This window comes from Electrona antarctica, assembly GCF_951216825.1.
Source record: "Electrona antarctica genome assembly, chromosome: 23".
Lineage (NCBI taxonomy): Eukaryota > Metazoa > Chordata > Actinopteri > Myctophiformes > Myctophidae > Electrona > Electrona antarctica.
Genome location: NC_136804.1, coordinates 16486470 through 16513843, shown reverse-complemented (window position 1 = coordinate 16513843; position 27374 = coordinate 16486470). Strand labels below are relative to the sequence as shown.

Sequence of the window (27374 nt, the reverse complement as noted above, 5' to 3'; positions counted from 1 at the left end):
AGGCAGCCAGAATCAGCCTTGTTGTTGTAAGAATGAAACATTGGGACCATTTCACACCAAACGCTTATTTTGTCTTCCTTTTCCGCTTTTGTTTCCTGCCAGAGTATTAATTTGACTTACTGTCAGTGTTGTGAGCAACAGCCAGTGCTTCCGATGTTACCAGAGGATTATAGTAATGCTTAATTCACCCTCCGTAGCCATGTGATAAATATAGAGCGGTCTACAAGCTCACAACATTTGTACAATAAAGTAGATCTCTTTACATCACCGCCGTATGCGTTATTATGGATCCCACCGCAGTTCTAGGCAAACCCCGCCCTCGCTGCTCAGAAGCCCTGATGACGCAGGAAAACCCTGCCTGTATGTTTTGATATCTCAAGGAAGGAACTTAAGGAAGGAATCTCCTGTATTGACCACGATGAAGTGAACCAAAAAAAGACATTAGTCTTTTCTAGAGGCCAATATGATATGCTACCCAACTTGTAAAATGAAGTATGTACAGTAATTAGCCTATATGACAGCCACATTTTTTTTATATTATATAATTTATATGGAGTATACATTGATGGTCTAACATTGTTTCTCTTCTGGCTTAATTGCATCCTCCTGTTATCAAACTTTTTGGAATAAGGTTGCGTATAAAATGTTATATTTTGTCCATAAATATTGTACTGAAGTGTGTCTCTCGCACAAACGATTAGAAAAATGCTTTAAATAAGCAAATAGCATAAATGATTTGAACATGCACGCTACCATTAAACTTGTTCATGCCCATAATTACAGATTTTGTAGCAATATTAGACTTTTACTGCCAAATGTTCAATCATTAGATAAGCAATATTAGCCTTTAACTGCCAAATGTTCATATCATGTAGGCTTGGCAAATTTTGCCTCAGCGAAAACGGGCAAAGGAAAACGCTAGCCCCTCGCCCTCCTCTTGCACTATCATGATCAATCTTTGCACCTTTCTAAACTAAATTTGCTGTATATATGGAACATAGCCTCAATTGAATGGAACATTATCCTCAATTGCACCTTCTTAAACTAAATTGTGTTGTATATATGGAACCTACTGTGAAGCTGTTCACAAAAAGTTTACCTAACTTCTATCAGCAGGTTTAAAAGTTTTGCCATTAAACCTAACTAAATTCTTCAAATGTCCTCTCACGACGTATGCATACATACTGTACATAATATACACTGTCTCATGACGTATGGATACATTACTGTACATAATATACATTCTGACTGGCTGTTCCTCCCTTGTCTTGTGTCATCAAATCTGTGTCCTCAGAGACAGCTGGGATCTGATGTCATTGACAAACAACCTCTGTCTGTACACCGCTGTTATAGACTAGTACACCCCGCAGCTTTCCTCATTGATACAGTAGGTTGTTGCCCTAGCTACCAGGGTTAGGACACACACACACACACACACACACACACACACACACACACACACACACACACACACACACTCAAAGGCAGCCATTGACAAAGGCAGACCCCCAGGTTGTATTGTATCTCAGGCCCTTAAGGGGGCTTTAACGGGTTCTTGTGCTCGGCCAATGAGGATGAGCCTGTAGGCAGCCCTGCGGTACGTCGATACGGTGACGTTTGCTGCCTTTTCTGCAGCTTGGCTTGCAGAGAGGTCTGTCATGTTGCTTAGTTGTTTATACAATCATACACCCTACAGCAGTGGTTTTCAACCCTTTTCACATCAAGGTCCATTATTTTATTCTGCATTTGAGCCGCGGAACCTTGATGACATTAACCTCTCAGACCCAAAACTAGAGAATATTTAGTTGTTGCTTAACATTTTTCCCCCCATAATTCCATACTGTTGGCAAATGATCAATATAACAATTCGTCTACATGCTCTAATTGTGTAGACTTCTTGTAAATTAAGTAGGCCTAATGCAGATGTTGAACAATAATGTAACTCTTGAGATAAGATAACAATACTTTAACTCTTGAGTACGGGTCCATTTGGTTTCATTTTATGCTTTCAAGAGTTAAAGATAAGGGTTAATTTGGTTACCAATACCAACTCTGCATCATTTAGCTGGGGACCACCTGGAACCCCCTCAAGGACCACTGGTGGTCCCCGGACCACTGGTTGAAAACCACTGCCCTACAGTATATATATATATATATACAGTATATACTGTACACTTGAACTTGAGTCTCCCATGGCTCCATACCAGGTTTTCACTCCAACCTAAATGTCTTCGCTGAAAATAAGCAGATCATTGCAGTTGGGCAGAAACCTCTAATATCTCCATATCTTAACAGCCTATTGATCATACTACAACTACAGCGTCACACAAAGGCATCAAAAGTAGCAGAACTGCATTTGGATCCTGAAAAGTTTTGGACATATTATGAGGTTTCCACCCGACAGAGACGAACGAGATCTGCAAGCTTGCAATGCGTTGCAACGGAAAAAACGTTCGCCTCTCCCAGCATCAGGACGATATGGGATTCATGTGGTTAAAATGGGCTAGTATACTGTAGGTCCTACTCGTGCAGTTCAGACAGCCCACTGTCCTGTCAATGTCCAGGGAACCCCAGGAGGACCTCGAAGTGGGTCCCCAGCAAATTATTAGTTAATATCGCATCCTAATTTCTATTCTATTCACTTCAATTTAATTTGATTGTGACCGGAGGTCGCAGATAACTATGAAACCTTGCGTTTTTGTCACCTCACTCACAATCCCCGTCACTCTGACACGTCACCTAACTCAAATCCCCGTCACTCACCCCAGGCAAGCCCCCAGGTCATCGTGACATCATGTGACATCAGTGGTCACCCCAGGCAAGCACCCAGGTGCCCAGGTCATCGTGACATCATCGTGACATCATGTGAAAAAGTTCCATACATGGGCATTCCCAGCTGATACCCTAATACAATCCCTGTTATGCCCACATATGGAGATCCCTGACTGTAAACAATATTAAGCCCATATATGGGAATGCCAATATATGATCATATTGTGACAGTCTCATGATAACCACAGTGGTTGCCGCAAAGGTCACAGTTAATTTAACTATGGAATCATGCATTTCACATCAGTCATGGCAGCCGGCGAAAACTAGAGTTCTCAATAGGCCCGAAAATTAAGGCCTGGCCTACCTGGGCCCTCATCAAACCCTGTTTATTCAATACACTCTCACCCTTAGATCGCCATATATGGAGCTGACCTGTTCTGACATTCCATATCTTGATCTGACCTCATCACACCCTGTACACTCAAGATACGCTCCATATATGGTCAGTGCACGACCTAAAGGGCCTAAAGAGCGAGGTCGCTTCTCGCCCCCATGCGTCTTACTGGATATAGTGCCAAATCACAACAGGTTGTCTCAACGCCCGACGTTGAGCAAGCGATTCTTTAGAAAGAATGCATTAAAATGTCCTCAAGTAAATGTTAGGGCTGTCACGATTACAAATTCAAGTTGACGATGAATCAATCACACACATAATTGCGATTAAAGATTTAATTGTGTTTTTTGCATTGAACAAAGTGACGTGTTGTAAGCTTGTAGACCGACTGTTTTGGCTAAAAAAAATGATGTTTGAAAATGTATACTATGGACATTTTTCAACATGGAATCGATTGACGAATATAAAAAAAGAATTGCGATTATGTCAAATAATTGCGATTAGACGATTATGTAATAATTGTGAAAGGCCTAGTAAATGTATTTGTTAGTGACTGTGACTGTGGGTCGACATGTTCATACCTAGGACAGTTTAAAAGGAAGTGTACCTCTCCACCCTTCTCCCTCAGTGAACAGTGCAACCACTGTGTGTGTGAGCCCGCTGGGAAGTGTGCTGGCACGCACGCACGCACGCACACACGCAGACGCACGCACATGCACACACTAACAGTACTGTATGGGTGTACTATTCCACTTGGTGACTAGACAGTGTAGTGTGTGTTCCTCATCAAACTCCTTATGACTTCATCTCAATCAATGTCTTCATGGACATGATGATATTTATCATCGACACGCACGCACGCACGCACGCACACGCACACACACACTCTACCTTGAGTGTCTGAGTGGAAGCATTGAGCATGCTGAGTGGTATATCTTCTTTGTATCTTTACCTTTATCTATATACATGCTGTGTGTATTACAGCCTTTGGTGTAACTGTGTGTGCGTGTGCGCGCATGTGTGTGTGTGTGCGTGCGTGTGTGCAACTGTGCACGCATGCGCGTTTACCTGATTGTGCACATTGATCGCAGAAAAAAGAGCTACCATAGCCAAAAAGATGACTAAAATGGATAACTTACACTCTCTCTCTCTCTCTCTCTCTCTCTCTCTCTCTCTCTCTCTCTCTCTCTCTCTCCCTCTCCCTCTCCCTCTCCCTCTCCCCCACTAGGATCCGGCCCCAGCTGGCCAAGGAGAAGATCGAGGGCTGTCACATCTGCACGTACGTGATGCCGGGTGAGCCCCAGGTGTTCCTGGGCAAGGACAAGGCCTTCACCTACGACTATGTGTTCGACATGGACTCCCAGCAGGGGCCGCTCTACTCCGAGTGCACGGAGCAACTGGTGGAGGGCTGCTTCCAGGGATACAACGCCACCATCTTCGCCTACGGCCAGGTGGGTCCAACGACGTGCATGCCTGAAATTAAAACTACCAGTGGTGGAAGAAGTACTCAAATGTTTTACTTAAGTAAAAGTATAAATACTGAAATAATAATACAATGTAGATGTACTCCGTTACGAAAAAAGAAAACATCGCATGGATGCACCTGGGTCGTATCCTCAGTGATGTATCCCAAGGTCCTCGGGGTTTTGGTTTCGGGTCAGTAGCTACCCTCGATCAGTCCCATTAGGGAAAAACCAGGGCCACACAATCCGCTGCTCTAGAACTACTCTGCCGGTACTGGGATGTTGAACCATCCGGCGCGTGGAGGGACTAGGCTCTGTGGGTTGACTCCTGGCCGGGCACCTCCTACGCCTCACCAGGTGCAGCCAGGACCTGTGTGTTGCACCAGATTCCCAGCACCAGACACTTCATTCAGGAGTGGTGGATTCTGCAGGCTCCACCTGCAGGGGAACGGTGGTGCCGCAGGCTCTGCTTGCAGCTTGAATGGCCCTCTGTTACAACTCATATGTCTAGGGGTAAGATGAGTAGGCAACATTAGAAGGAGGAACAGGAAACCATGATCAAATGAGGTTTTATTATAATAATAGATATAATAAACCGTAATCAAAGATATAAATACAATAATGGCTCTTCAATAAACAAAATAGATACAATAAATAACGCCTTTCCGAAGGGTGTTCGGAAACAGAATTAAACAATATAAGGTAGTTTTCACAGTTAGTAGTCACACAGAATAGCGGGTCGGAGGAAGACCATAGTGATGTTCCCCGACGAGCTGTCAGACACAGACTGACTATGTAGGTAACGGTGCACCCATGGCCATTGAGTGCACGTGACCGGCAGCCAATAAGGAAGTCAGGCGTTGATCAGACGCCTGGCTAGAGCCGGCCCCTCGTTGATGTCACTGACAAGGTAAACACAGTCAATCCAACCTGAAGTGGAACAGAACACATAGAAGGCGCTCTCTATTCCAATATATGGTTCATAACAAGTCTACTAGATGTATAGTTATATAATAAGAGATATCACAGATAGGTCTATAATATACCACAACAATACCACCAGTTACCTCATATAAATATATACATAATATTAACCAATACATATATATATATTTATACTACATCATACTACTCATAACAAAACTAATCATAACAAATAATAAACACACACGTGACCGCAGTCAAGAGGTCAAGAGGCAGTCAAGAGGCCTCTTGGGTTTCCTCCTCACAGAGGACACAGGCTGGGGCGCTAACCCATACTGGCTGCCGTCTACATTCCGGCTGTCACCCGTCTCTCCGGTGGTCACAAGTTACAAGTAGAAGTCCTGTCCTGTATTAAAAATGTACTTGGGTAAAAGTACAAAAGTATCGGCATCAAAATGTACTTAAAGTACTAAAAGTAAAAGCACTCATACTGCAGAATGTCCCACTTCACAAGTTCAAAATGTGTGCAAAAGCTTTTGAAAAAGCTCACAGTGCGTCGCATTGTGAGCTTGTAGATCTGCCAAAATGTATACAGGGTTGATGTGGTTAATGTATGTTTTCTAATCAAAATTTAAATCTCCAAAGTAACTACCGTAGTAACTAAAGTTTTAAGATAATTGTAGTGGAGTAAACATATTGGAAATTGGAAATACTCAAGTAAAGTACCAATACCTCAAAATTGTACATGTCCTTAGTTACTTTCCACCACTGAAAACTACAGTATTACGAAAAATGTCCGTCGACTACCTTTTTTCCCTAACTAACCTATGATGACTAAAACTATGACTTGACTATACTGACAATTTCGTCGACATAATAAAAACTAGATATAAATGTTAGGGAGGGACTAGTGGAGAAGAGATCCAGTTGAACTAAAAGACAAGTGATTTTATGCTCTGTTGTGCTATTTTCAGCATGCAACCAAGTGTAAAATCAGCCATCAAGGACATTTCAGTGGACAAAATCAACTCTAGATTTAGTCGACTAAAATCTTACAATATTTAGTCGAGTAAAACTAGACTAAAACACTAAAACATTTCAGGTGACTAAAATATGACCATAACTAAATACAATTGTACTCAAAAGACTATGACTAAAACTAAATTGGCGTAAAAATAAACACTACCTGAAAGATCGGACGTTATTAAGTCTTGCGAGCCAGACTGTCAAATAAAAGTGGTGGTATTAGTGCTTGTTTGTTTGTGTGTGCCTCGACAGAGTGGGGCGTTAGAGTATCTGCTATCTGCTCGCCAGTTGTTGTGGGTCTGTCTGGCCCAAAATGTCAGGGCAGAATTTTTTTACTCAATCCAGCCCTAAGCCGGTGTGTCACGATATTTTACTGCTATCAAACTTCCGTTTTGAGCTTCTTTGACTAGGGTTTATACATGTGGTTAACCATTATTTTAAACTTTGGCTATTAATAATAAAAATGAAAGCTACGCCCGCACACTGACTATCTGCTCGCTAAAAGATTATGCGTTTATTGAGGGCGAAACGCATGATCTTGTACCGAGCAGATAGTCAGTGTGCGGGCGTATTTCTTTCATTTTTATTATTGATGTGCACTGGCCTACGCACCTGTCCATACGCCTTATCTCTATTATCTATCTCTATTTCTACATACTTTGGCTATTGAAATATAGCAATATACAGTATATATACCGGTATATAAAATGTGCTGCAAATCTTTCAATATATATTCTTTCACAGTGAACTTTTTAAACTCAAATATTTGCGTCTGGGGGCTGTCCCTCGAACAACATATTTTCATATAATTCAGGGGGTCCTTGGCATGAAATAGTTTGAGAACCACTGACATAGAAACATAGGTTTTTCAGAAGACTGTTATGATTTAGAAGACAATTTTGTAGAATCAGGTCCTCAGGTCTTAATGAGCATTTGCGAGGAGGACGCGTCCCCGTTTTTCCTCCCGGAATTTCCCCCAGTGAGGGGTGGGAGGGGCTGGCTGGACGGCAGACGGCTTTGGAACAGACGTGTGCTTATGAGAAACAGCAAAAATAGCGAAAACAGAAGCGCAACATGAGGATAAAGGAAACATTCAATCCAAATTTCCAGTTTGCTAATTCACAACAACTATTACTACTTCGGTCAGGTGTTGAAACTTTGAATTTCTCTAACTATAAACTTTCACGACAGCAGACCTAATTTATGAAATGGCTACTACAGTGAAGTCTGTTCACGGAAGTTGTTGTAGGCTATGTGGGGATTATCTGACGAGGTACCATTTGAGTGGGCAGAACCTTACATATACTAAATTATACTACATTTTTTATAGGGTCAATATAAGTCAAATAATATAGCCTTCGTATTATATTTTCCCAGAAAGAATACAAACAGCCAATAGCATATTACAAGTTATGACTCTTGAACCTAAGGCAACTAAAACAATTGTAAAGGTTGTTTGCTGCAGTAGTTTATAAGTGCAGTGTGTTTGAATCTGCCCCCCCGCCGCCCCTCACTGGGGAAAATTCCAGGAGGAATAACAGGGACGCGAGGAGGAACAATTCTAAATTTGAAGGTTAAATATGGGTGAGGTCCACCTCGATTTAAGCGAGGTAAAAGTAAACGATCTGACTACTTCTTCCCAGCACTGCTTCTCCTCTGTGTGCTCCATTGTCCCTCCATTCCTTTTTCCTTGTCTCCATGTCAAAGGACTTTTCATGCACACACAGACACACAGACACACAGACACACAGACACACACACACACACACACACACACACACACACACACACACACACACACACACACACACACGTTTATATTACTATACTTGTGAGGACATAAAAAAGTGCATTTTTAAAACTGTAAGCCAGAAGCCGAAGAATAGCAGATCTACAAGCTCACGTCGCATTGTGGGCTATTTTATGTTTTTGGTCCACGACACCAACTCGCAACTATCTATAAACCAGGCATAACTACATCTCCAATCCCTAAACCAAATGTATAAATGTCTAATCCTAAACCTGACCCCAACCTGAATCATTAAATGAACAAATTTTGTTCTAACGTGTCTTTAAAAAATATTTTGTAACCATAAAACAACCATTTATCTTGTGAGGACCTCTGATCCTACTATACTTGTGGGGACATTGGTCCCTCACTAGTGTAGTAAATACAAACGCACGCACGCACGCACGCGAGCGCACACACACACACACACACACACACACACACACACACACACACACACTCTGCTGTCAGGGTGGCTTTCAGGGTTGTCGTGGGGCGCAGGGGGGGTGATGTGGATTTGCGCCCCGATGTTGCATTCCTTTTGTTGTTACCATGGAAACAACAACACCCACCCCCAACACACACACACACACACACACACAGACACAGAGAGAGTAGCTGCCAGAATAATGTTTCAATACCCGTTGAGCAATCCTCTTAAGAAGTTCGTCCAAGTGGAAATAAATCAAGTTCAAAGATCTTCTCTCAGCCTAATAGAAGATTACAGTAAGATGACTGATAGGCTTTAAATCATTTATATTAAAAATGTGATATGATCGCAGTATTCATAACTGTATTGTAACAAAATAAAGTTAATTTATAGTTGACTGATGCCAACTTTCTTATTACTACCTACCAAAGGCTGGGCAGAGATGATGATTTCAGTGAGGGGCGGCCATAGCTCCTAGTTGTTATAGGATGGGTAAATGCAGAGGACACATTTCACCTATGTACTGTACATAGTATACACATACTGTATAATGTGACGAAAAAACATCCCAAAGGTGTGTCTGTCTGTGTTTTGTCAAACTGGACATTTTACTAATGTGTTTCTGTGGCACCTTACGTGGTCGGCTTTACGTCTTGGTCCATAACTCTTGAACCGTAAGATCAGACAAACCTTTTCTCAAGTTTCCCTGGGTTCTGTGGATCATATACCATATACGTCCATTTAAGCCCAATGTAGATTATCCTTCAAAAAAAAAAGTCACACGGAGTCACTACACATCATCCTCTCTGTGGTCGTGTGATCTCACTCCCTCCGCCATGTCATCGTGTTGAACAGCTGAATCTATTTCATGTGTGTGTGTGTGTGTGTGTGTGTGTGTGTGTGTGTGTGTGTGTGTGTGTGTGTGTGTGTGTGTGTGTGTGTGTGTGTGTGTGTGTGTGTGTGTGTGTGTGTGTGTGTGTGTGTGTGTGTGTGTGTGTGTGTGTGTGTGACAGACTGGTTCTGGGAAGACCTACACCATGGGAACGGGCTTTGGCGTGGACGTGGCAGATGAGGAGCTGGGAATCATCCCGCGGGCTGTCGGCCACCTGTTCAGAGGCATCCAGGAGAGACAGAGCGCTGCCACTGAGCAAGGCATGCCTGTTCCCGAGTTCAAGATCAACGCTCAGTTCTTAGAGGTACGGCATACATGGGCAACTGGCGGCCCGGGGACCACTTTCACTTAATGCGGCCCGCAGGTTAATATCAGAATGATATATTATTGATTTCAGCTGTTACAATTCCAAGGTTCATAAATTAAATAAAAATGTTAATTTTCAGGATTTTATTTCAAAAATAGCAAAAGAAATATTCTGGATTTCAATTCAAATATAGCTAAAATAGCAGATCTACAAGCTCAAAATGCGTCGCATTGCGATGCGTTTTGAGCTTGTAGATCGGCTGTTTTTGCTACGACAAATATAGTGGCCCGCTCCATCATAAAAGTTGCCCACCTCTGAGGTACGGGACAACACACACACAAAATCAGCATTTCAGTAATTTGGATTCCACATAAATGGAATCATGTCGTGCACTGAAGATAGCCGACCGACAAGAACTTTTAGAAGACATTTTGTAGAATGGGCCTCAGGTCTTAATGTAGGTCATATTGCATTCCCCCTCCACCCAGCAGTGGTGGAATAAGTACTCACATTTGTTACTTACGGTAAGTAAAAGTATCAATACTGCAATATAGAAATACTCCGTTACAAGTGAATGTCCGGAATATAAAAATGCACTTGAGTAAAAGTATAAAAGTATTGGCATCAAACTGTACTTAAAGTACCAAAAGTATAAGTACTCTTTATGCAGGATGTCCCATTTCAAATGTACCGGTATAAAAGTATTTTGAAGATGCATTGTGACCTTGTATAGATTTTGATTTTCAAATGGCCGAAATTAAATGTAGGGCTGAAGTGGTTAATGTATGTTTTGTTATAATAATCAAAATCTACAAAGTAACTAGCAAACTGACGTTTATTTTCATATAATTGTAGTGGAGTAAAAGTGCAACATTTGCCTCTGAGATGTAGCGGAGTAGAAGTAAAAACAAAAAACACTTAACCCATTTAGACCTGAGGACGCATCTGTGTCATATTATAGCTTTTAATGAAAATTGGAAATGCTCCGGTAAAGTTCGCCTCAAGGTGTCCCTCAAGTACAGTACTGGGTAAGTATGAGGTCATCAAGTACAGTACTGGGTAAGTATGAGGTCATGTGTGACGTCATCGACACCAGTGGTTCCCAAACTGTTTTAGGCCGTGACCCAAAAGAGAGATTTTGCCCGGGACCCAAACTAGTGAGGGGTGGGACGATTCACTTACCTCCCGATTCGATACGATATCGATAACTAGGGTGCCGATTCAATTTATATTAAACAATTCTAAACAATAGACCATGAAAAGTTAGATCATATTAGAACATTTTAAAACAATTCTAAACAATAGACCATGAAAAGTTCAATCATACACTTCAATGCAGCCAGATAACGTCAGTCAGTCTTTCTGGCATGAAAAAAATAAAAAAAAACATAAATATCGAGAAGAAAAAAAATGAACTTGGCGATTTGATATTGATATCGTGGCATAAAAAATTGCGATGTATCACTGAATCGATTGTCTTTTGCCCAACCCTAATTTTCAATACTTATTTTTTTGTTCCTTTCTCCTCTGGCCCATACAGCTGTACAATGAGGAGGTGCTGGACCTGTTCGACTCGACGCGGGACCAGGATGACAGGAAGCAGCGCTCCAACGTCAAGATCCACGAGGATGCCACCGGTGGCATCTACACGGTGGGCGTGACCACGCGCACCGTCAGCACCGAGGCAGAGGTCAGTCTATCATCTACACCAGGGGTTCTCAATGTTTTTTGGGGGGGCTGGGGTCCCCCGGAAATGCTTTGGCCATGTCTCGCGTCAGTCTGACCACCACGGACGGCTCCAGTCGACTAAATCTACAGTTGATTTTGGCCCACAAAAATGTGGCTTTGGCAGGTCTTGATGGCGTCGTAATAGCTGCTTTTACAGAGTTCAAAGTGCAACACCCGAGCGCAACCAAACATAAAATGACTCGTCTTTTAGTTCTACTGGATCTCCTCTCCACTAGTCCCTCCCTAACGTTTTAGTCTAGTTTTTATTTGCTACATAAATTGTCAATATATTTATTTAGTCATATTTTTAGTCATCATTATCATAGCTTTATAGTTTTTATTTAGTTGTCGTAAAACAGGTAGTCGACGAACATTTTTCGCCTTAGTTTTAGTCTATGAAATCAACACTTCTGTCTGTGTATCTCTGTCTCTGTCTCTGTCTCTGTCTCTGTCTCTGTCTCTCTGTCTCTGTCTCTGTCTCTCTCTGTCTCTGTCTCTGTCTCTGTCTCTGTCTCTGTGTCTGTCTCTGTCCCTCAGATGATCCAGTGTTTAAAGTTGGGTGCTCTGTGTCGCAGCACAGCCTCCACCCAGATGAACGCTCAGAGCTCCCGTTCACACGCCATCTTCACCATCCACCTGTGCCAAGTCCGTCTCTGCAGCCCCGACCACAACAACGTGAGTGGATCACAGCGATGTGCTGCCAGCTTCTGTACCGGAGTTAAAAACCTTCGCTCTGAAAGAATATATATTCAAAAATTTGAGCCACATTTTCACGATTTTTCAGAAATAGCAGATCTGCAAGCTTGTAGCGCTGCACTCGGTGCCTCGCTATGAGCTTGTAGATAAAAAACTCTTGATTTAAATCATGCCGTCCAATTCTAAGAAAAGATCATGTCTTAGACTGCCCATCGCGGTCCCGTCGCTAGTCGCGGTAGATTTAATCATACCTCCTGTTGTTGTCGATCGGCTCTAGAGTGTTTTGCCTACATTTAGCTGCTACAGCCACATCCGCGATAACATCCGGTCCGTCGGTAAAAGTGCTCCGCTACTATAAATCGCCGGGCGCTATGATTTAATGGATTAAATAACCCCGGGCAATCCGAGTGTTAAGTGTTGACTTTTCTTTTACAGTCTACAAAAATGCATTTAGGTGGGCGATGATGGCGTTGCAATGGTTTATTTGACACTTTGTTGCATGCTGAAAATAGCCGATCTACAAGCTCACAACACAGTGTGAGGTGCTGTGTTGATCGGCTATTTTCAGAGCGCAACACCCGAGCACAACCACACAGAAAATGGTTAGTTTTTATTTGTTGACGAAATTGTCAGTATATTTAGTCATAGTTTTATCATAATAGCTTAGTTTTTATTTAGTTTTTAATTTGTTTTCGTCAGTGAAAAAAGGTAGTCGACGAAGATTTTTCATAGTTTTATTCGACGAAATCAACACTGTTGTTGTTGTTTCCATGCAGGACAACGAGACAGACAACCGTCTGGCCAACAACAGCTCAGACATGAACGAGTTTGAGACGCTGAGCGCTAAGTTCCACTTTGTGGACCTGGCTGGCTCCGAGAGGCTGAAGAGGACCGGAGCCACAGGTGACCGAGCCAAGGAGGGCATTTCCATCAACTGTGGACTGGTACGGTACCGTCATATCTCTTCCTGTTCACTCACATACCAGTTGGAAGCCATTAAGACCTGAGGCCCATTCTATCAAATGCTTCTATGTCAGTGGTTCTCAAACTATTTCATGTCAAGACCCCAAAAATGATATGTAATTGCCCGCCAGGCGCCAACCCTCATCTGAAAATATGATGTTCCAGGGACTTGTGGGGTTCCAGTTGGTTGGCAGTGCTTGACCTGAGGGAGCGGGTGGGGACATGGAGTTGGATGAGTTCAGAGAGGTAGAGGGGGGCCTGGTTGTTGAGGGCTTTGTATGTGATCGTGAGTATTTTGAAGTCAATTCTGAATTTGACTGGGAGCCAGTGCAGTTCACGGAGGACAGGTGTGATGTGCTCCCTGGATCGGGTTCTGGTGAGCAGGTGGACGGCAGAGTTTTGAACATACTGTAGTTTTTTGAGAACCTTGGTGGTGACGCAGCCATACATGAGGCTATTGCAGTAGTCGAGTCTGAATGTGATGAACAACAACAACAACAATACAATATGACTAGTACGTGTGCAGTGGTTGGAGGTCGTCTCTCTGCTCTTCCATTGAGACAGTTAGACCCTGGTGTCTGGTAGGCCATCTACTGGTAGACAGTTAGACCCTGGTGTCTGGTAGGCCATCTACTGGTAGACAAGTAGTACTGCCTGAAATGCAATGTCGCTCTTTGTACAAGTGGCGGATTCCGTCTGAGGAAAAAGACACTGCATTGCATAATAAATATTGCATCGGAAGCTCTCAGAGTTACAATGGAGATCTGCTACTTTTGATGCTTTGTGTGACCTCTGTGGTTTGATCAAGAAGGGCATTGATTTGTGAAAAGGGATATGGATAAAAGAGGTTTCTGCCCGACAGCAATGATATATAATATCTGCATGAATATCAGCTTTGGAGTTTTAAGGGTCATAATTGCTGATCTGTGGCTGTGCACTAACTGCTTGGAAAATGGCCCTGGTTGGAGCAATAGAGCCCTCTAGTGGCAATATTTGGAAAATCCAGTTTATTTTGATAAAACCCTTGACAAAAAATGTTAATGTTTTGCAGGATTGATAAAAGGTATATTGATGTGTCTTACTTGTGCAATGACAAATAGTAAAATCAACAGGAATATTTGCCTTCTACGACATGCCCAAAATAGGGTTCTATAGGGTTCATGTGGTTAAGAGTTCTTTGGTGGAATGAGGTTCTTGTGGTTTGTGACGTTGTCTTGTCCAGTGGTGAATTCGACAGTAAATTTTGATTTAGTTTTAGTCATAGTCTGTTGAGTAATTAGTATTTAGTTTTAGGCATATTTTAGTCACCTGAAATGTTTTAGTCGAGTAAATCTACAGTTGATTTTGTCAACTAAAATGTATTTTGGCAGGCCTTGATGGTGTCGTAATGGCTGATTTTACACTTGGTTGTGCTGCGACACGTGAGCTTGTAGATCTGCTATTTTCAGAGCGCAACACCCGAGCGCAACCAACCAAAGACTTGTCTTTTAGTTCTACTGGATCTCCTCTCCACTAGTCACTCCCTAACATTTTAGTCTAGTTTTTATTTGTTGGCGAAATTGTCAATATAGGGGCGCCCACTGGCCTAGTGGTCTAGGCACATGCCATGTATAGGCCCTGGCCTGACACCTGACACCATTCATGACGACCTTCGCTGCATGTCTCTCCCCCTCTCTTCCTCCCTCTTTCCTGTCTGCCTTCACTGTAAAGATCAATAAAGGCACAAAAAAGCCAAAAACAAAATAAATTGACTGTGTGTGTGTGTGTGTGTGTGTGTGTGTGTGTGTGTGTGTGTGTGTGTGTGTGTGTGTGTGTGTGTGTGTGTGTGTGTGTGTGTGTGTGTGTGTGTGTGTGTGTGTGTGTGTGTGTGTGTGTGTGTGTGTGTGTGTGTGTGTGTGTGTGTCTCTCAGCTGGCCCTGGGGAACGTGATCAGTGCTCTGGGAGACAGAAGTAAGCGCTCCACCCACGTGCCTTACAGAGACTCAAAGCTCACGCGCCTGCTCCAGGATTCTCTGGGGGGAAACAGGTCAGCTCTCCATTTACTCCTCCTCCAAATTTCATTCTCATCAAGATATCTGTTTTTAGTGTGTTATCTTATTGTGCACATTCTCCCTTTTTCCGTTTAATTTGACCTTTATTCGTTCAGGAAGGTCAATTGGAAGCGAGCTCTCCTTTCCAATGACACCCTGATTACAGTAAAGGAGTACCAGAACGCTCGCCTCGAAACACAGTCTCCTCAGGCGTAAAGCCGGCGGAACGGTAGAACAGACTCTGCCTGGTATTCCTAAACATGACCTCAGTAAACTTGCAAACATAACTAAGATTCTGATCTGATTGTGATTGTAGGAGAAACAGTTTATTTTAGTTAGATGTAAGATTACCCAATATATTGTTGGCTACAATAACCGAAAATAGCAGATCTACAAGCTCACAATGCCTCCCAGCGTGAGGCGTTGTGGGCTTGTAGATCTGCTATTTTTGGCTAAAGTTCTCCTCAGAATAGGGATATTAAGGTTCAAAAGAAAATATACCCTATAATACTAAGAGTTGGCAGCCCTCCTGTAATAACTCTGAGGACCGCCTGTCGAAGACCCCCTGATGACCCCCCCCCTGAATGATAAGACGTGTTGTTGTGGTCCCCACCGTCCGTCCCGTCCCGTTGTTGTGTCCGTCCCTCCAGTCAGACGCTGATGATCGCCTGCATCAGCCCGTCGGACCGGGACTTCATGGAGACCCTGAACGCGCTGAAGTACGCCAACCGGGCGCGGAACATCAAGAACAAGGTGGTGGTGAACCAGGACCGCGCCAGCCAGCAGATCAGCACGCTGCGCACGGAGATCGCACGGCTGCAGATGGAGCTCATTGAGTACAAGACGGTGAGGATGGAGCCAGAGAGAGAGTAGAGGGAGACACACATGCTGTGTGTGAGGCAAATATTGTACTTTTACTCCATTACAATTTTGATTATTATTACAAAACAAAACATACATTAACCACTTCAGCCCTATATACATTTCAGCCATTAAAAAAAAAAAAGATCTACAAGCATCGTGACGCATTGTGAGCTTGTAGATCTGCTATTTTCAAAAGATTATTATATATTTTTTACATTTGAAAACTTGTGAAATGGGGAATTCTGCACAAAGAGTACTTCTGCTTTAGTACATTTTGGTATAAAAAATTACGGTCATTAACTTCATTGTCATTAACATTAACAGTAATTCTAACATTGCAGTATTGATGAGTTAACCTTGGTTACCCCCCTCCCTCAGGGTAAGCGCATGGTGGGGGAGGACGGTGTGGAGGGCATCAACGACCTGGTCCAGGAGAACTCCTTGCTCCAGACGGAGAACAACAACCTGAGGGTCCGAGTCAAGGCCATGCAGTCCACCATCGACAGCCAGAGAGCCAGGCTCACACAGCTGCTCAGCGATCAGGTCAACAGCACCCTGCTGGCCAAGCCGGGTACTGACTTTTAGTTTTTCATTTCTATGCATCTATCCCAGTGGTTCATGTCAAGGACTCCTAAATTGACACTAATTAGCCCGTGGACCCCCTTTTGAAAAGATATGCCAGGGAAGAGAGAAGATTTGTATGGCTCTAGCAGAGATTCTCAACCCGTTTAATTTCAAGGACCCCCAGTTTGACATGCATTTGTCTACGGACCCCCATTTAATGACATTTCTATCTCTGGGACCCCAATTTATATTGTAAAATCAATGTTAATGGACCACCCTCAAGGACCTCTGGGGGTCCCCGGACGGCCGGACCCCACTTTGGGAACCACTGATCCATGTGACGCATTGTGAGCTTGTAGATCTGCTGTTTTCACTCATTTAGTTTAAAAATGATGGTAACATCTGTATCTGACAGCTGCTCTGCCTTTCAGGTGAAGGTCATGAAGAGATTGGCAACATGATTCAGAATTACATCAAAGAAATCGAGGAGCTCAGGTAAGGATGGTTTGTGTTTCTTTGTTTGTTTGTTTGGTGATAACGTCTTCAAGTCATTTTGGAAATAAATCAGTGGTCCCTAGCACCAAATGTTCGCGGCCAAATGCATATCAATTTGGGGGTCCTTGGCACAAGAAGGTTTTAGAACCAGTGTTGTAAACCAGTGGTTCCCAAACTATTTAGTTAATGACCCAAAGAGAGATCAGACATTTGACCGGGCCCAAACTAGTGAAAATAGCAGACCGGGTTGTGATCTTGTAGATCGGCTATTTTCACTACTACTTAAACATTTTTTTATTCGTGGGAATTATTAGATTTTTTTAATTTTACTACTTTTGAAAAACTTTTTTACTCGCGACCCATAAAAATTGGTCAGCAACACAACCTTGGGTGCCGATCCACTGTTTGGGAAACAGTGGTGTAAACTAAGTGTTTAAAGTGTGTGTGTGTGTGTGTGTGTGTGTGTGTGTGTGTGTGTGTGTGTGTGTGTGTGTGTGTGTGTGTGTGTGTGTGTGTGTGTGTGTGTGTGTGTGTGTGTGTGTGTGTGTGTGTGTGTGTGTGTGTGTGTGTGTGCGTACATGTGTGTGTGTGTGTGCGCACGTGGGTGCGTGCGTGCGTCTTTGTCTTTCAGGGCCAAGCTGCTGGAGAGCGAGGCGGTCAACGAGAGCCTCAGGAGGAGCCTGTCTCGTGCCTCCTCCACACACACCTCTCTGTACCGAGGCCCCGCCCTCCTCGCCCCCGAGAAGGAGGCCAGCGATGTCATCGAGATGGCCAAGAAAGACCTGGAGAAACTCAAGAAGAAAGAGAAGAAGAAGAAACGCAGGTATGCTCCACTTGAATAGTTGCTTTCCACCACAGGTATTGGCAGTGGTGGAGTTTGTGTCTGGGTAGGTCATGGGTTCGATCCCGGGCACCGCCAACTCAACGTATATGAGTAGCACATAGCTTGGGTTCGGCAAGTCGTGCGGCATGTACTGCTAGCTCATGGTAGGTGTGGCCCTCCACCTAAGCAACCCATCTCCCAGTGGTCTAGCGCATTGTAACGGGGACAGACTCCTGCATGTTACCGGCTGATACCGACAATAAGCCCCTCGACCTACTGGACCTGGTATTGGCAATTATGCTAGCCTGGTTTTCCTGAATTCGCTGCGTTCTGTGATTTGTTTAGTCACTTCACTGCTCAGTCTGGAAAGTCTCCTCTCTCCAAGGCAGGCGGGACATGTAAAACTGAGAAACCGACCGAGGCTTCTGATTGGTCTGTGGTGCGGGTTGCCCTGCAACGTACAGTTGGAGGCCATCGATATTGTCCTTTTCTTTTTGCTGAGGTTTGCGTGATCTGCGCAAAAGGACAGTTAACCCATTTTGGGTGGGAACCCCTTTTGGTGTTTTAAACATTATGTTATAATTTAGCTATTGAAAAATAGCAGATCTACAAGCTCATAGCGCGCCACCGAGTGGCGCGCTATGAGCTTGTAGGTCTGCTATTTTTGAAAAATCGTGAAAATATTTATTTCAGAAAACTGGAGGATTTAGAAGGTTTTTGAGGTCAGGCCTAAATGGGTCAAATGATAAGGGACAATATCGGTGGCACCCAACTGTACGTACCATTCACTAAACTCCCACTGTACTACTGAATCTGACATAGTGGATTTGGACTACTGAATCAACTTGTTTACTTAACACTAGCATGTCTGAAGTAATATCAGACAGAAGTAGCATGTGCTTAAATTCATATTTAGATTTTTTTTCAGATGTCAAACATTTCTGAGATGATAGAATGGTGATGGATGATGATAGTCATGGAAGGGGAACCTTCTTCTTCTCGATTTTAACCACTTTCATTGCTTCCCTATTTCAGACATGTCTTTACAGGTGAAATGTTTTAAAAGTTGTGTTTTGAAGATTCTATTTTCCATTTCCGTGGAATTCTCAACATTGAGCCTGGTCTATACTTGGTTTCATGCTAAATGTGTCCAAACCGAGTGCCCAAATAATGCTGCAATGATGTAACACTGGTGCATCTACAGTTGGAGGCCATCGATATTGTCCTTTTCTTTTTGCTGAGGTTTGCGTGATCTGCGCAAAAGGACAGTTAACCCATTTTGGGCGGGAACCCCTTTTGGTGTTTTAAACATTGTTATAATTTAGCTATTGAAAAATAGCAGATCTACAAGCTCATAGCGCACCACCGAGTGGCGCGCTACGAGCTTGTAGGTCTGCTATTTTTGAAAAATCGTGAAAATATTTATTTCAGAAAACTGGAGGATTTAGAAGGATTTTGAGGTCAGGCCTAAATGGGTCAAATGATAAGGGACAATATCGTGGCACCCAACTGTACGTATCATTCACTAAACGCCACTGTACTACTGAATCTGACATAGTGGATTTGGACTACTGAATCAATTACTTAACACTAGCATGTCTGAAGTAATATCAGACAGAAGTAGCATGTGCTTAAATTCATATTTAGATTTTTTTTCAGGTGTCAAACATTTCTGAGATGATAGAATGGTGATGGATGATGATAGTCATGGAAGGGGAACCTTCTTCTTCTCGATTTTAACCACTTTCATTGCTTCCCTATTTCAGACATGTCTTTACAGGTGAAATGTTTTAAAAGTTGTGTTTTGAAGATTCTATTTTCCATTTCTGTTGAATTCTCAACATTGAGCCTGGTCTATACTTGGTTTCATGCTAAATGTGTCCAAACCGAGTGCCCAAATAATGCTGCAATGATGTAACACTGGTGCATCTGCAGTATCTGGCTCTGTATCTGCTGTTTTCAAAATCACTGATTCTCTTTTGTTGTTATGTCAAGGACCCCCAAAATGTATATGTATTTAGCTGCTGATCCCCCATCTCAAAAAATATGTTGTGCCATGGACCCCCAGAAGCAAAGATTTGAGTTAAAAGAAATATTGCTTTTAATATACGTATATTCAAAGATTTGCATGATTTTTCTAAAATACAGAATAAAAAAACCTAAACAAGTTCCTAGTGTGGCATGAAGTGACGGATTATGAGCTTGTATATCTGCTATTTTTAAATAGCCAAAATATAAAATATGGATAAAGTGGTTAAACTGATAGTTTCACTGTATTAACTCATTTAGCTAGGGACCCCCTGGTATCCCCTCAAGGACCCCTAGGGGTCCCCGGACCACAATTTGAGAACCACTGTTGTAAACGCCTCTCACTTATTCCTGCTGTTGCTGCCACACGTCCTTCACTCCTCTGCCCCCCCCCCCCTCTCTCTCTCTCTGAAGACTGAGGCGCTATCTACAGAATCACGACGAAGAGTTTGAACATGCCAGGTTTGCTAATGACCCGTGAAGACAAGGGTCTACTCTAATTAATAATCTGACACGTTTTCCACATCTTTTATTGGAATGATTTGGGGAACTAATAGCTTAATGTACATCATCACCTCTGTTTGGAAAAAGGCTGAAGCAAATGCAGAAATTGATGACGGGATTTCAGCTGATAATTGACCCCAAGTCTGACCCTCTCCCAATCTTTCCACAACCCAGCCTCTAACAGCATCCATTTGAACCCCACAGGTCCTTTTGGGAGGAAAGCCCAACTTTTAACCAACTACTTTATAACCTTTGCTCCTACTAAACACCTTTCCTTTCTCATTCCATCTCCTTCTCTGTGATTGGTGTGATGCACACCACATGGTACTGACTATTATTGTAAAATCCATCTGTACACGTAGCGTGAACTGACTTTGCCTTTGCGGCCGGTAAGCGACCGCTAATGATGTTTTTTTCCCCGTGTGATGATCACAACAAAATGATTCACTAACAGCTTCTCCTCAGTGACAGTGACTGTAATCAATCCCTAATTGAATCCCTAATTGAATCCCTAATTGTATCAAAAGGACACTTTGGTAGAGGATTGGGTTGCGCTAACTTGTCATGATGTAACCAACTTCCTGTGGTGGCTCAGGAGGTAGAGCAGCTGCCTGGGAAACGGAAGGTTCCCGGTTCGCTCCCCCGGTTGGCTAATGTCGAAGTGCCCTTGAGCAAGACACTGAACCCCTAAACTGCTCCCAATGAGCAGGCTGGTGCCTTGCAACAGGTGTCATCGCCATGTTGGCTTGTGGTGGACATGTTTGTCAAAATTACATTTTTACAAAATGAGTGGACAATAATATTCCCAGAAACACATACAGTAAAGAGCTAGCCCCGAATGACCATAACAGGTCTGTAACTCTCAGAGTTAAGGGCCGTTCTTGCAAATAAAACTTTTGAGAGCCACTAGCACTACTGGACTCCTATCGTATTATCGTATTAAATAAGTGACATTGACATGCAGTAATTGGGTCTTATGATCAAAATAAGATAATTATAATTATTAAAAAAAAAAGAAAATCCATTTGCCATGGACAAGACCAAGGCCCTCATTTATCAACCGTGCGTACGCCAAAATATGGGTGTACGCCGAAATTACCGCAATTTTCGGCATTTACGATTTGCACCAACGTTTGATTTTGAACTTGAGCCAAGACAAAAACCACGTCTGGTCGGGAGCTGTCGTACGCTTTGTCCTCACCTGTTTTTCTGTCGTAGAACAGCGGAGCAGCATTGTTTGACCAGCTGAGAGGCTGTCACAGGCATCGAAACATATGTATTCACTCCTAAAATGTTTATATAAAACTATGTATATGGGCTAAATGTAAAAAAGAAAAAAAAAGTAAAGGAATACATCAACGATGTGTCTTTGTGTCATATGAAATTAGTAGGAGATTTCCAACTTTACAAGCAAGCAATTAAAATCGCGCATTTAAAAACAATGTTGCAAGTTAGATGCGTAAGCCATTTAAACAGTGTTTTGCATGATGAGCGCATACATGCGAGGATTTGGGCTGTCTGTGCTGAAATATTTCCATGGAGAGTATAGTGCAGCGCTGAAGCTGCGGAGAGTCCCAACTTGGGTAGCCTACTGTAGCCGAATCTACAGCAGGCCGATGTCTTTCTGGAGTTACAGTATGTGCAATCTCCTCCTCGTTTAATAAACCCGACGCGTCGCTCGAATGCCAAATGTGCCGTGCCAGCGCAAGTGGGAACGCATCGGAGATAGTATAGCCTAAGCCAGCCTGCAGCCCACCACACCAACACCACTGTCCAGTGCCACATGAGGCTATACGGCTTTGGCTGCAATATTCATATAATTGACAGTTGACAGCGAGGCAATTTAAATAGACTGTCGGACGTGCATGGTCAATTGGTCACGGTGTCACGGACGGACCACAGTGATAGAGAGAGACAGACAGGACAGGAGATGCACCTTGCAAAACAGCAGCGCGTGCGCGCCTATTTGTTATATAATTCATGGTTCACAGGTTCAGGTTTTCGTTCACTAATATATCTTGTTGTATATTAAATGAATAAAGACTTTAATAATTTAATATACAACTAACAACACAGTGACAGTTGCTTGCAAATTGCGATATGTGCGTGCGTGCGTGCGTGCGTGCGGGGGGTGAGGCGTGCAGCAAGGGAAGCGAAGCGAGAGGAGAAACAGACAGGGTAGTCCTACAGCTTTATTTAATTCATGCAGGTTTATTTATTTAAGATACAACAAGTTGCGTGTGCGTGCGTGCGTCTGTGTGTGTGTGTGTGTGTGTGTGTGTGTGTGTGTGTGTGTGTGTGTGTGTGTATGTATGGGAGGGGGCAGCAGAAACTTTTTTTCCCCTGTAACCATGGTTTCCAGGTCGTATTGCAGTTGTTCATGTCGCAAAACCGAGGGCGCGGCTAGATTTTATAGGGCGTGCCAGATTGATTTCAGCCGTCACATTTATCACTGCTAGGAATGAAATTAGGAAAGAACAGCTGTCTGCGATCACTTTGTAAATGCCGACCCGACGTGGGTGTACTACGAATCCTACACTCGAATTTGGGGCAGAATTTGCACTCAATTGATAAATGAGGGCCCAAGTCTTTTCCACAGACGCATTTGTCCGTGTAAGAACACACATTCATTCATTCATTATTTTGGCTTTTTGCCTTCATTGATAGTTAGTAGTGAAGACAGACAGGAGAGGGAGAGAGAGAAGGGGAGAGACATGCAGCAAACGTCGTCATGAACGGGACTCGAACACGCGACACGCTGTCAGGCCAGAGCCTATATGTGGCATGCACCTGGACCACTTGGCCAGTGGGTGCCCCGTAAGGACATTGTTGACCCCTGCTTGCAAGGTTTCCTCCGCTGTCGGGTGTGTGAATGTGGGAATGTAATGCACGTTGCAAAGCGTTTAGGATAAAGGCGGTATATAAATGCACATTAACCATTTATATATATGTACAACCTTTATTGGTGCGATATCTTCAACAGTTGCTCCGTTCACTAGAAATGGATGCTCCAAAATAGTCATTTCATTACATTAATACATTTCACAGTGAAACATGCCATACACAGTAAATATTAAAATCAATCTGAAGTTGGCATTTATAAATGAAAATGAAAGAGTGACTTTGAGACCTGTTAAACTGTGCAATGTAAATCAAGGAAATGACTATTTCTGGAATTTAGACAGAGCAACTACAGTATTGAAATATCTTGCCAATGTTTGGAGTTGCATAATGGCAAGATAAGTACACAACCCAAATGTCTACCAAAGTGTAATTTTACTTTAAAGGGAAACTCAACCCTAGGCCACTTTTGTGCCAGTTGTGAGTTTGTATATCACAGTGGCCCCTTTTCCACCAGGATTGAACCACTTTGATTCTTTTTTCCCTGCCTAATTCAGTTCAGAGTGTTTCCACTGAAAATGATTTGGTTCATAACCCTACAAATTGGTTCCTAACCAGAACAAAACAATGTCCGTCGGTTCTGTGAAATCACCAAAGGTTCCAAGAATCTAGAACGGAACCAGTTGCAGTTCTTCTGGTGGTAAAGGGGCCTGTGTGCCAAGCTAAGCCTAGCCCTTTGGATGGCAGCAAACTTCCAAAAATGTGCCTTCCTAAGTTCCTAGGGTTCAGTCCCCGTCTAAGTTCCATGCAAAAAGGTTACTATTGCCCTGTGGCAGTAGCGTTGATGCCTGATTTATACTCAGTACATTTTCCTTTAGTCTTGCATTGACAAACGATCTGACAACTCTGCCTACGAAGTACGTCTGGGGACCTACAGTATTACTAGAACAGATCTAAACAAACAATAAATCTACACCCACCACTTTCGGAAACCGAAATGTGAAGGACCGTCCTAAAGAAACGAGAAGAATGGTTCCCACCCAGTTTTAGCAACAAAAGCAGGCAGATTATCCTCAGACTGTAGTTGAATGAAGCGTGTGTTGAGACTTTCTTTTACATCGTGGAAAAGATCATGCGATTATGACGATTATATGAGTATAATTGAAGCATTGACCTACCGTGTCGCTGCTCCGTAGCTTCAAGACTAACGCAGTTTCTCTTCTCTCTCTCAGTGTTCCCAAAGAGGAAGTACCTGACAACGAACATGAAGTTGACACGGTAGGTTAACTAATGTCACCTAATTCTAATATTGTTTCTGTAGGCCAAAAACCTCTCATCTCCATATTTTAACTTTTTGTGTTTTTTTGTGAGTGAATGCTCCTACTTGCTAATACAACAGCGTCACACAAAATCATCCAAAGAAGCAGATCCACAATAATCTGTCGTGTTTTGAGTTGTAGATCTGCTACTTATTTTATTTATTTTTATCCTGAAAAGTTTCGACCCCACAGAAGCGTATATTGTTGTTATTGTCTTGTTTTCCTGTTAAAGGCATTGTCTTTGTCATGTGAATCATTAAGCTTTTAAAAAGCTTCAAAACAGCGTAAAATTATAATTTTAATAATTTTGGCAGCCCGGCAAAACTCCCAAATTATGGTTTGTTCTACAAGCTCACAACCTGGCAATGCATCATGTTGAGAGTTTTTCTTCACTGAACGATCGCCCCAGAATTGGGACTCTAGGGTTCTTGTGGTTAATCTCTTGTTGTGCGTGCGTGCGTGCGTGCGTGTGTGTGTGTGTGTGTGTGTGAAGGCGGAGGCCAGTGAACATGAGGAGGCTGAGGAGGTGGAAGCAGACGAAGATGACTTTGACATGGAAGCAGATGAGAGCTCAGGGGACTCTGAATCTGAGGAGTTGGATGAGAAAGGTAAGAGTATGAGTACAACACAGAGCACCGTCTGCTGAATCACTCTTAAAGGCTTTTCATTTGAGTACAAGCTACATAGCAAACGGTAAGTCAGTGGTTCTCAAACTTTATCGTGTATAAAGGACTCCCAAATTGGTGTGTATTTGGCCACATTTCACTGTAATAAATGTAACACTGTAACTGTGTGTGTGTGTGTGTGTGCGTGTGCGTGTGCGTGTGCGTGTGCGTGCGTGTGCGTGTGCGTGTGTGTGCGTGTGCGCGCGCGAACAGAGAACTTCCAGGCTGACCTGGCCAACATCACGTGTGAGATCGCCATCAAGCAGAAGCTGATCGACGAGCTGGAGAACAGCCAGCGGCGGCTCCACACCCTCAAGCAGCAGTACGAGCAGAAGCTCATGATGCTGCAGAGCAAGATCAGAGACACGGAGCTGGAGAGGAACAAGGTGCTGCACAACATGGGTAAGAGAGGAGTACGTAGATATACATACAGTAGGTAGGTAGATAGATCCCTCTCTACGTCGTCCTCAGACGAGCCCTCCATCGGCGTCTCCAGTCATCTCGGTTCTCCATACATCTGGCCAGCTCATTTGTGCTTTCTGCACCAGCATCTTTCTTTAGTACGTCCACGTAGGTAGGTGTGGGACGTCCTCTCGATCGATGCCCGTGTGTTGGTTGAAGGTTCCCACAGTACAAGCTTTTTGGCCGGGACTTGGTGTCGGTGGCAGTGGCTAGCTAGTCTCATCCTCCTTACTGCTATCTTCTCTGATACCCTTGGTAATGCCCCGTACAGACAGTTGTTGGTGATGTGCTCGTCCTGGTTGATGTTCAGTACCACACGTAACATTCTGGTGTAGCACCCGTCCAGGGATTTCTGTAGGGCTTGTGTTAGTGTCCAGCATTCACAGCCATAGAGGAGAACGAACTCTACGGTCAGTTCTAAGAAAGAAAGAAACTGATTTTGATGTGTCGGGGGAGGTTCGATTTCCACATAGATAGATAGATAGATAGATAGATAGATAGATAGATAGATAGATAGATACCTTCCTTAGTTAAGGTTACAGAGTTACAGGTGAAGAGAAAGAAAAAGCAATATAAGGGAAAAAAACTGAAGCATCAACAATACAAAGCAACAGTATCTGGAAGTATCGGTCAGTGCAAAAGCGTGAGAGGTGAAAGTGCGTAGTAAAGTGTGCATTGGTTTTCAAAGTTAAAGTTTGTGCCAGGGACGAGAAGATTGATGTTTTTATTTTTTATTTTCAAGATTATTCAAAATCTTCCAAACATTTTTTTCTGAAACTTTCAAAAATACCACATATACAAACTCACAGCGCGGCTCACAACTCACAGCAAAATGACGCTCTGTGAGCTTGTACATCTGCTATTTCTGCTCTTTTATACATTTGAAAAAAGTTGAACTCGCAACCGATTACGAAAAAAAAGAAATTGCAATCATCTCGGATAATTGCGATTTGACAAAAGCGTACCTAACAAGCGTGACGTGACTGACGGGCCTGTAATAAACATGACGTGACGTTTTGTTTCATATCCCTGGAGGCTCGGTGGAGACGTGCACGGAGGAGAAGGCCAAGAAGGTGAAGGTGGAGTACGAGAAGAGGCTGAGCTCCATGAACAAGGAGCTGCAGAAGCTGCAGTCGGCGCAGAAGGAGCACGCCCGGCTGCTGAAGAACCAGTCACAGTACGAGAAGCAGCTGAAAAAGCTGCAGCAAGATGTGTCCGAGATGAAGAAGACCAAGGTACTGTCACACCTCTGGTTCCACTGGACGTCAGCTCCACACACACCAAACTCTTCTCCCTTCTTTCAAAAGGGCGGATAACCTCGCAAATTCCCGCATATTTCGCAACTTTTAGTCACATTTCTAATTTCTACGGATATTTTTCAACATTCTGCATATT

The 27374-nt window shown here is 43.2% G+C and overlaps 1 protein-coding gene across 1 annotated transcript in view; it reads left to right on the top strand.

The window, feature by feature from the left end:
* LOC306916540 (kinesin-like protein KIF21A) overlaps window positions 1-27374 on the top strand; it is a 76154-nt gene that overhangs the window by 23234 nt on the left and 25546 nt on the right. Inside the window, exons 2-15 of the mRNA XM_079494435.1 lie at window positions 4395-4617; window positions 9812-9994; window positions 11538-11687; window positions 12263-12400; window positions 13198-13365; window positions 15295-15410; window positions 16065-16260; window positions 16657-16849; window positions 17274-17337; window positions 17969-18160; window positions 24766-24811; window positions 25346-25460; window positions 25731-25919; window positions 27015-27214. Coding sequence (XP_079350561.1) covers window positions 4395-4617; window positions 9812-9994; window positions 11538-11687; window positions 12263-12400; window positions 13198-13365; window positions 15295-15410; window positions 16065-16260; window positions 16657-16849; window positions 17274-17337; window positions 17969-18160; window positions 24766-24811; window positions 25346-25460; window positions 25731-25919; window positions 27015-27214 — 2173 coding nt within the window. The remainder of the gene's footprint in view (window positions 1-4394; window positions 4618-9811; window positions 9995-11537; window positions 11688-12262; window positions 12401-13197; window positions 13366-15294; window positions 15411-16064; window positions 16261-16656; window positions 16850-17273; window positions 17338-17968; window positions 18161-24765; window positions 24812-25345; window positions 25461-25730; window positions 25920-27014; window positions 27215-27374) is intronic.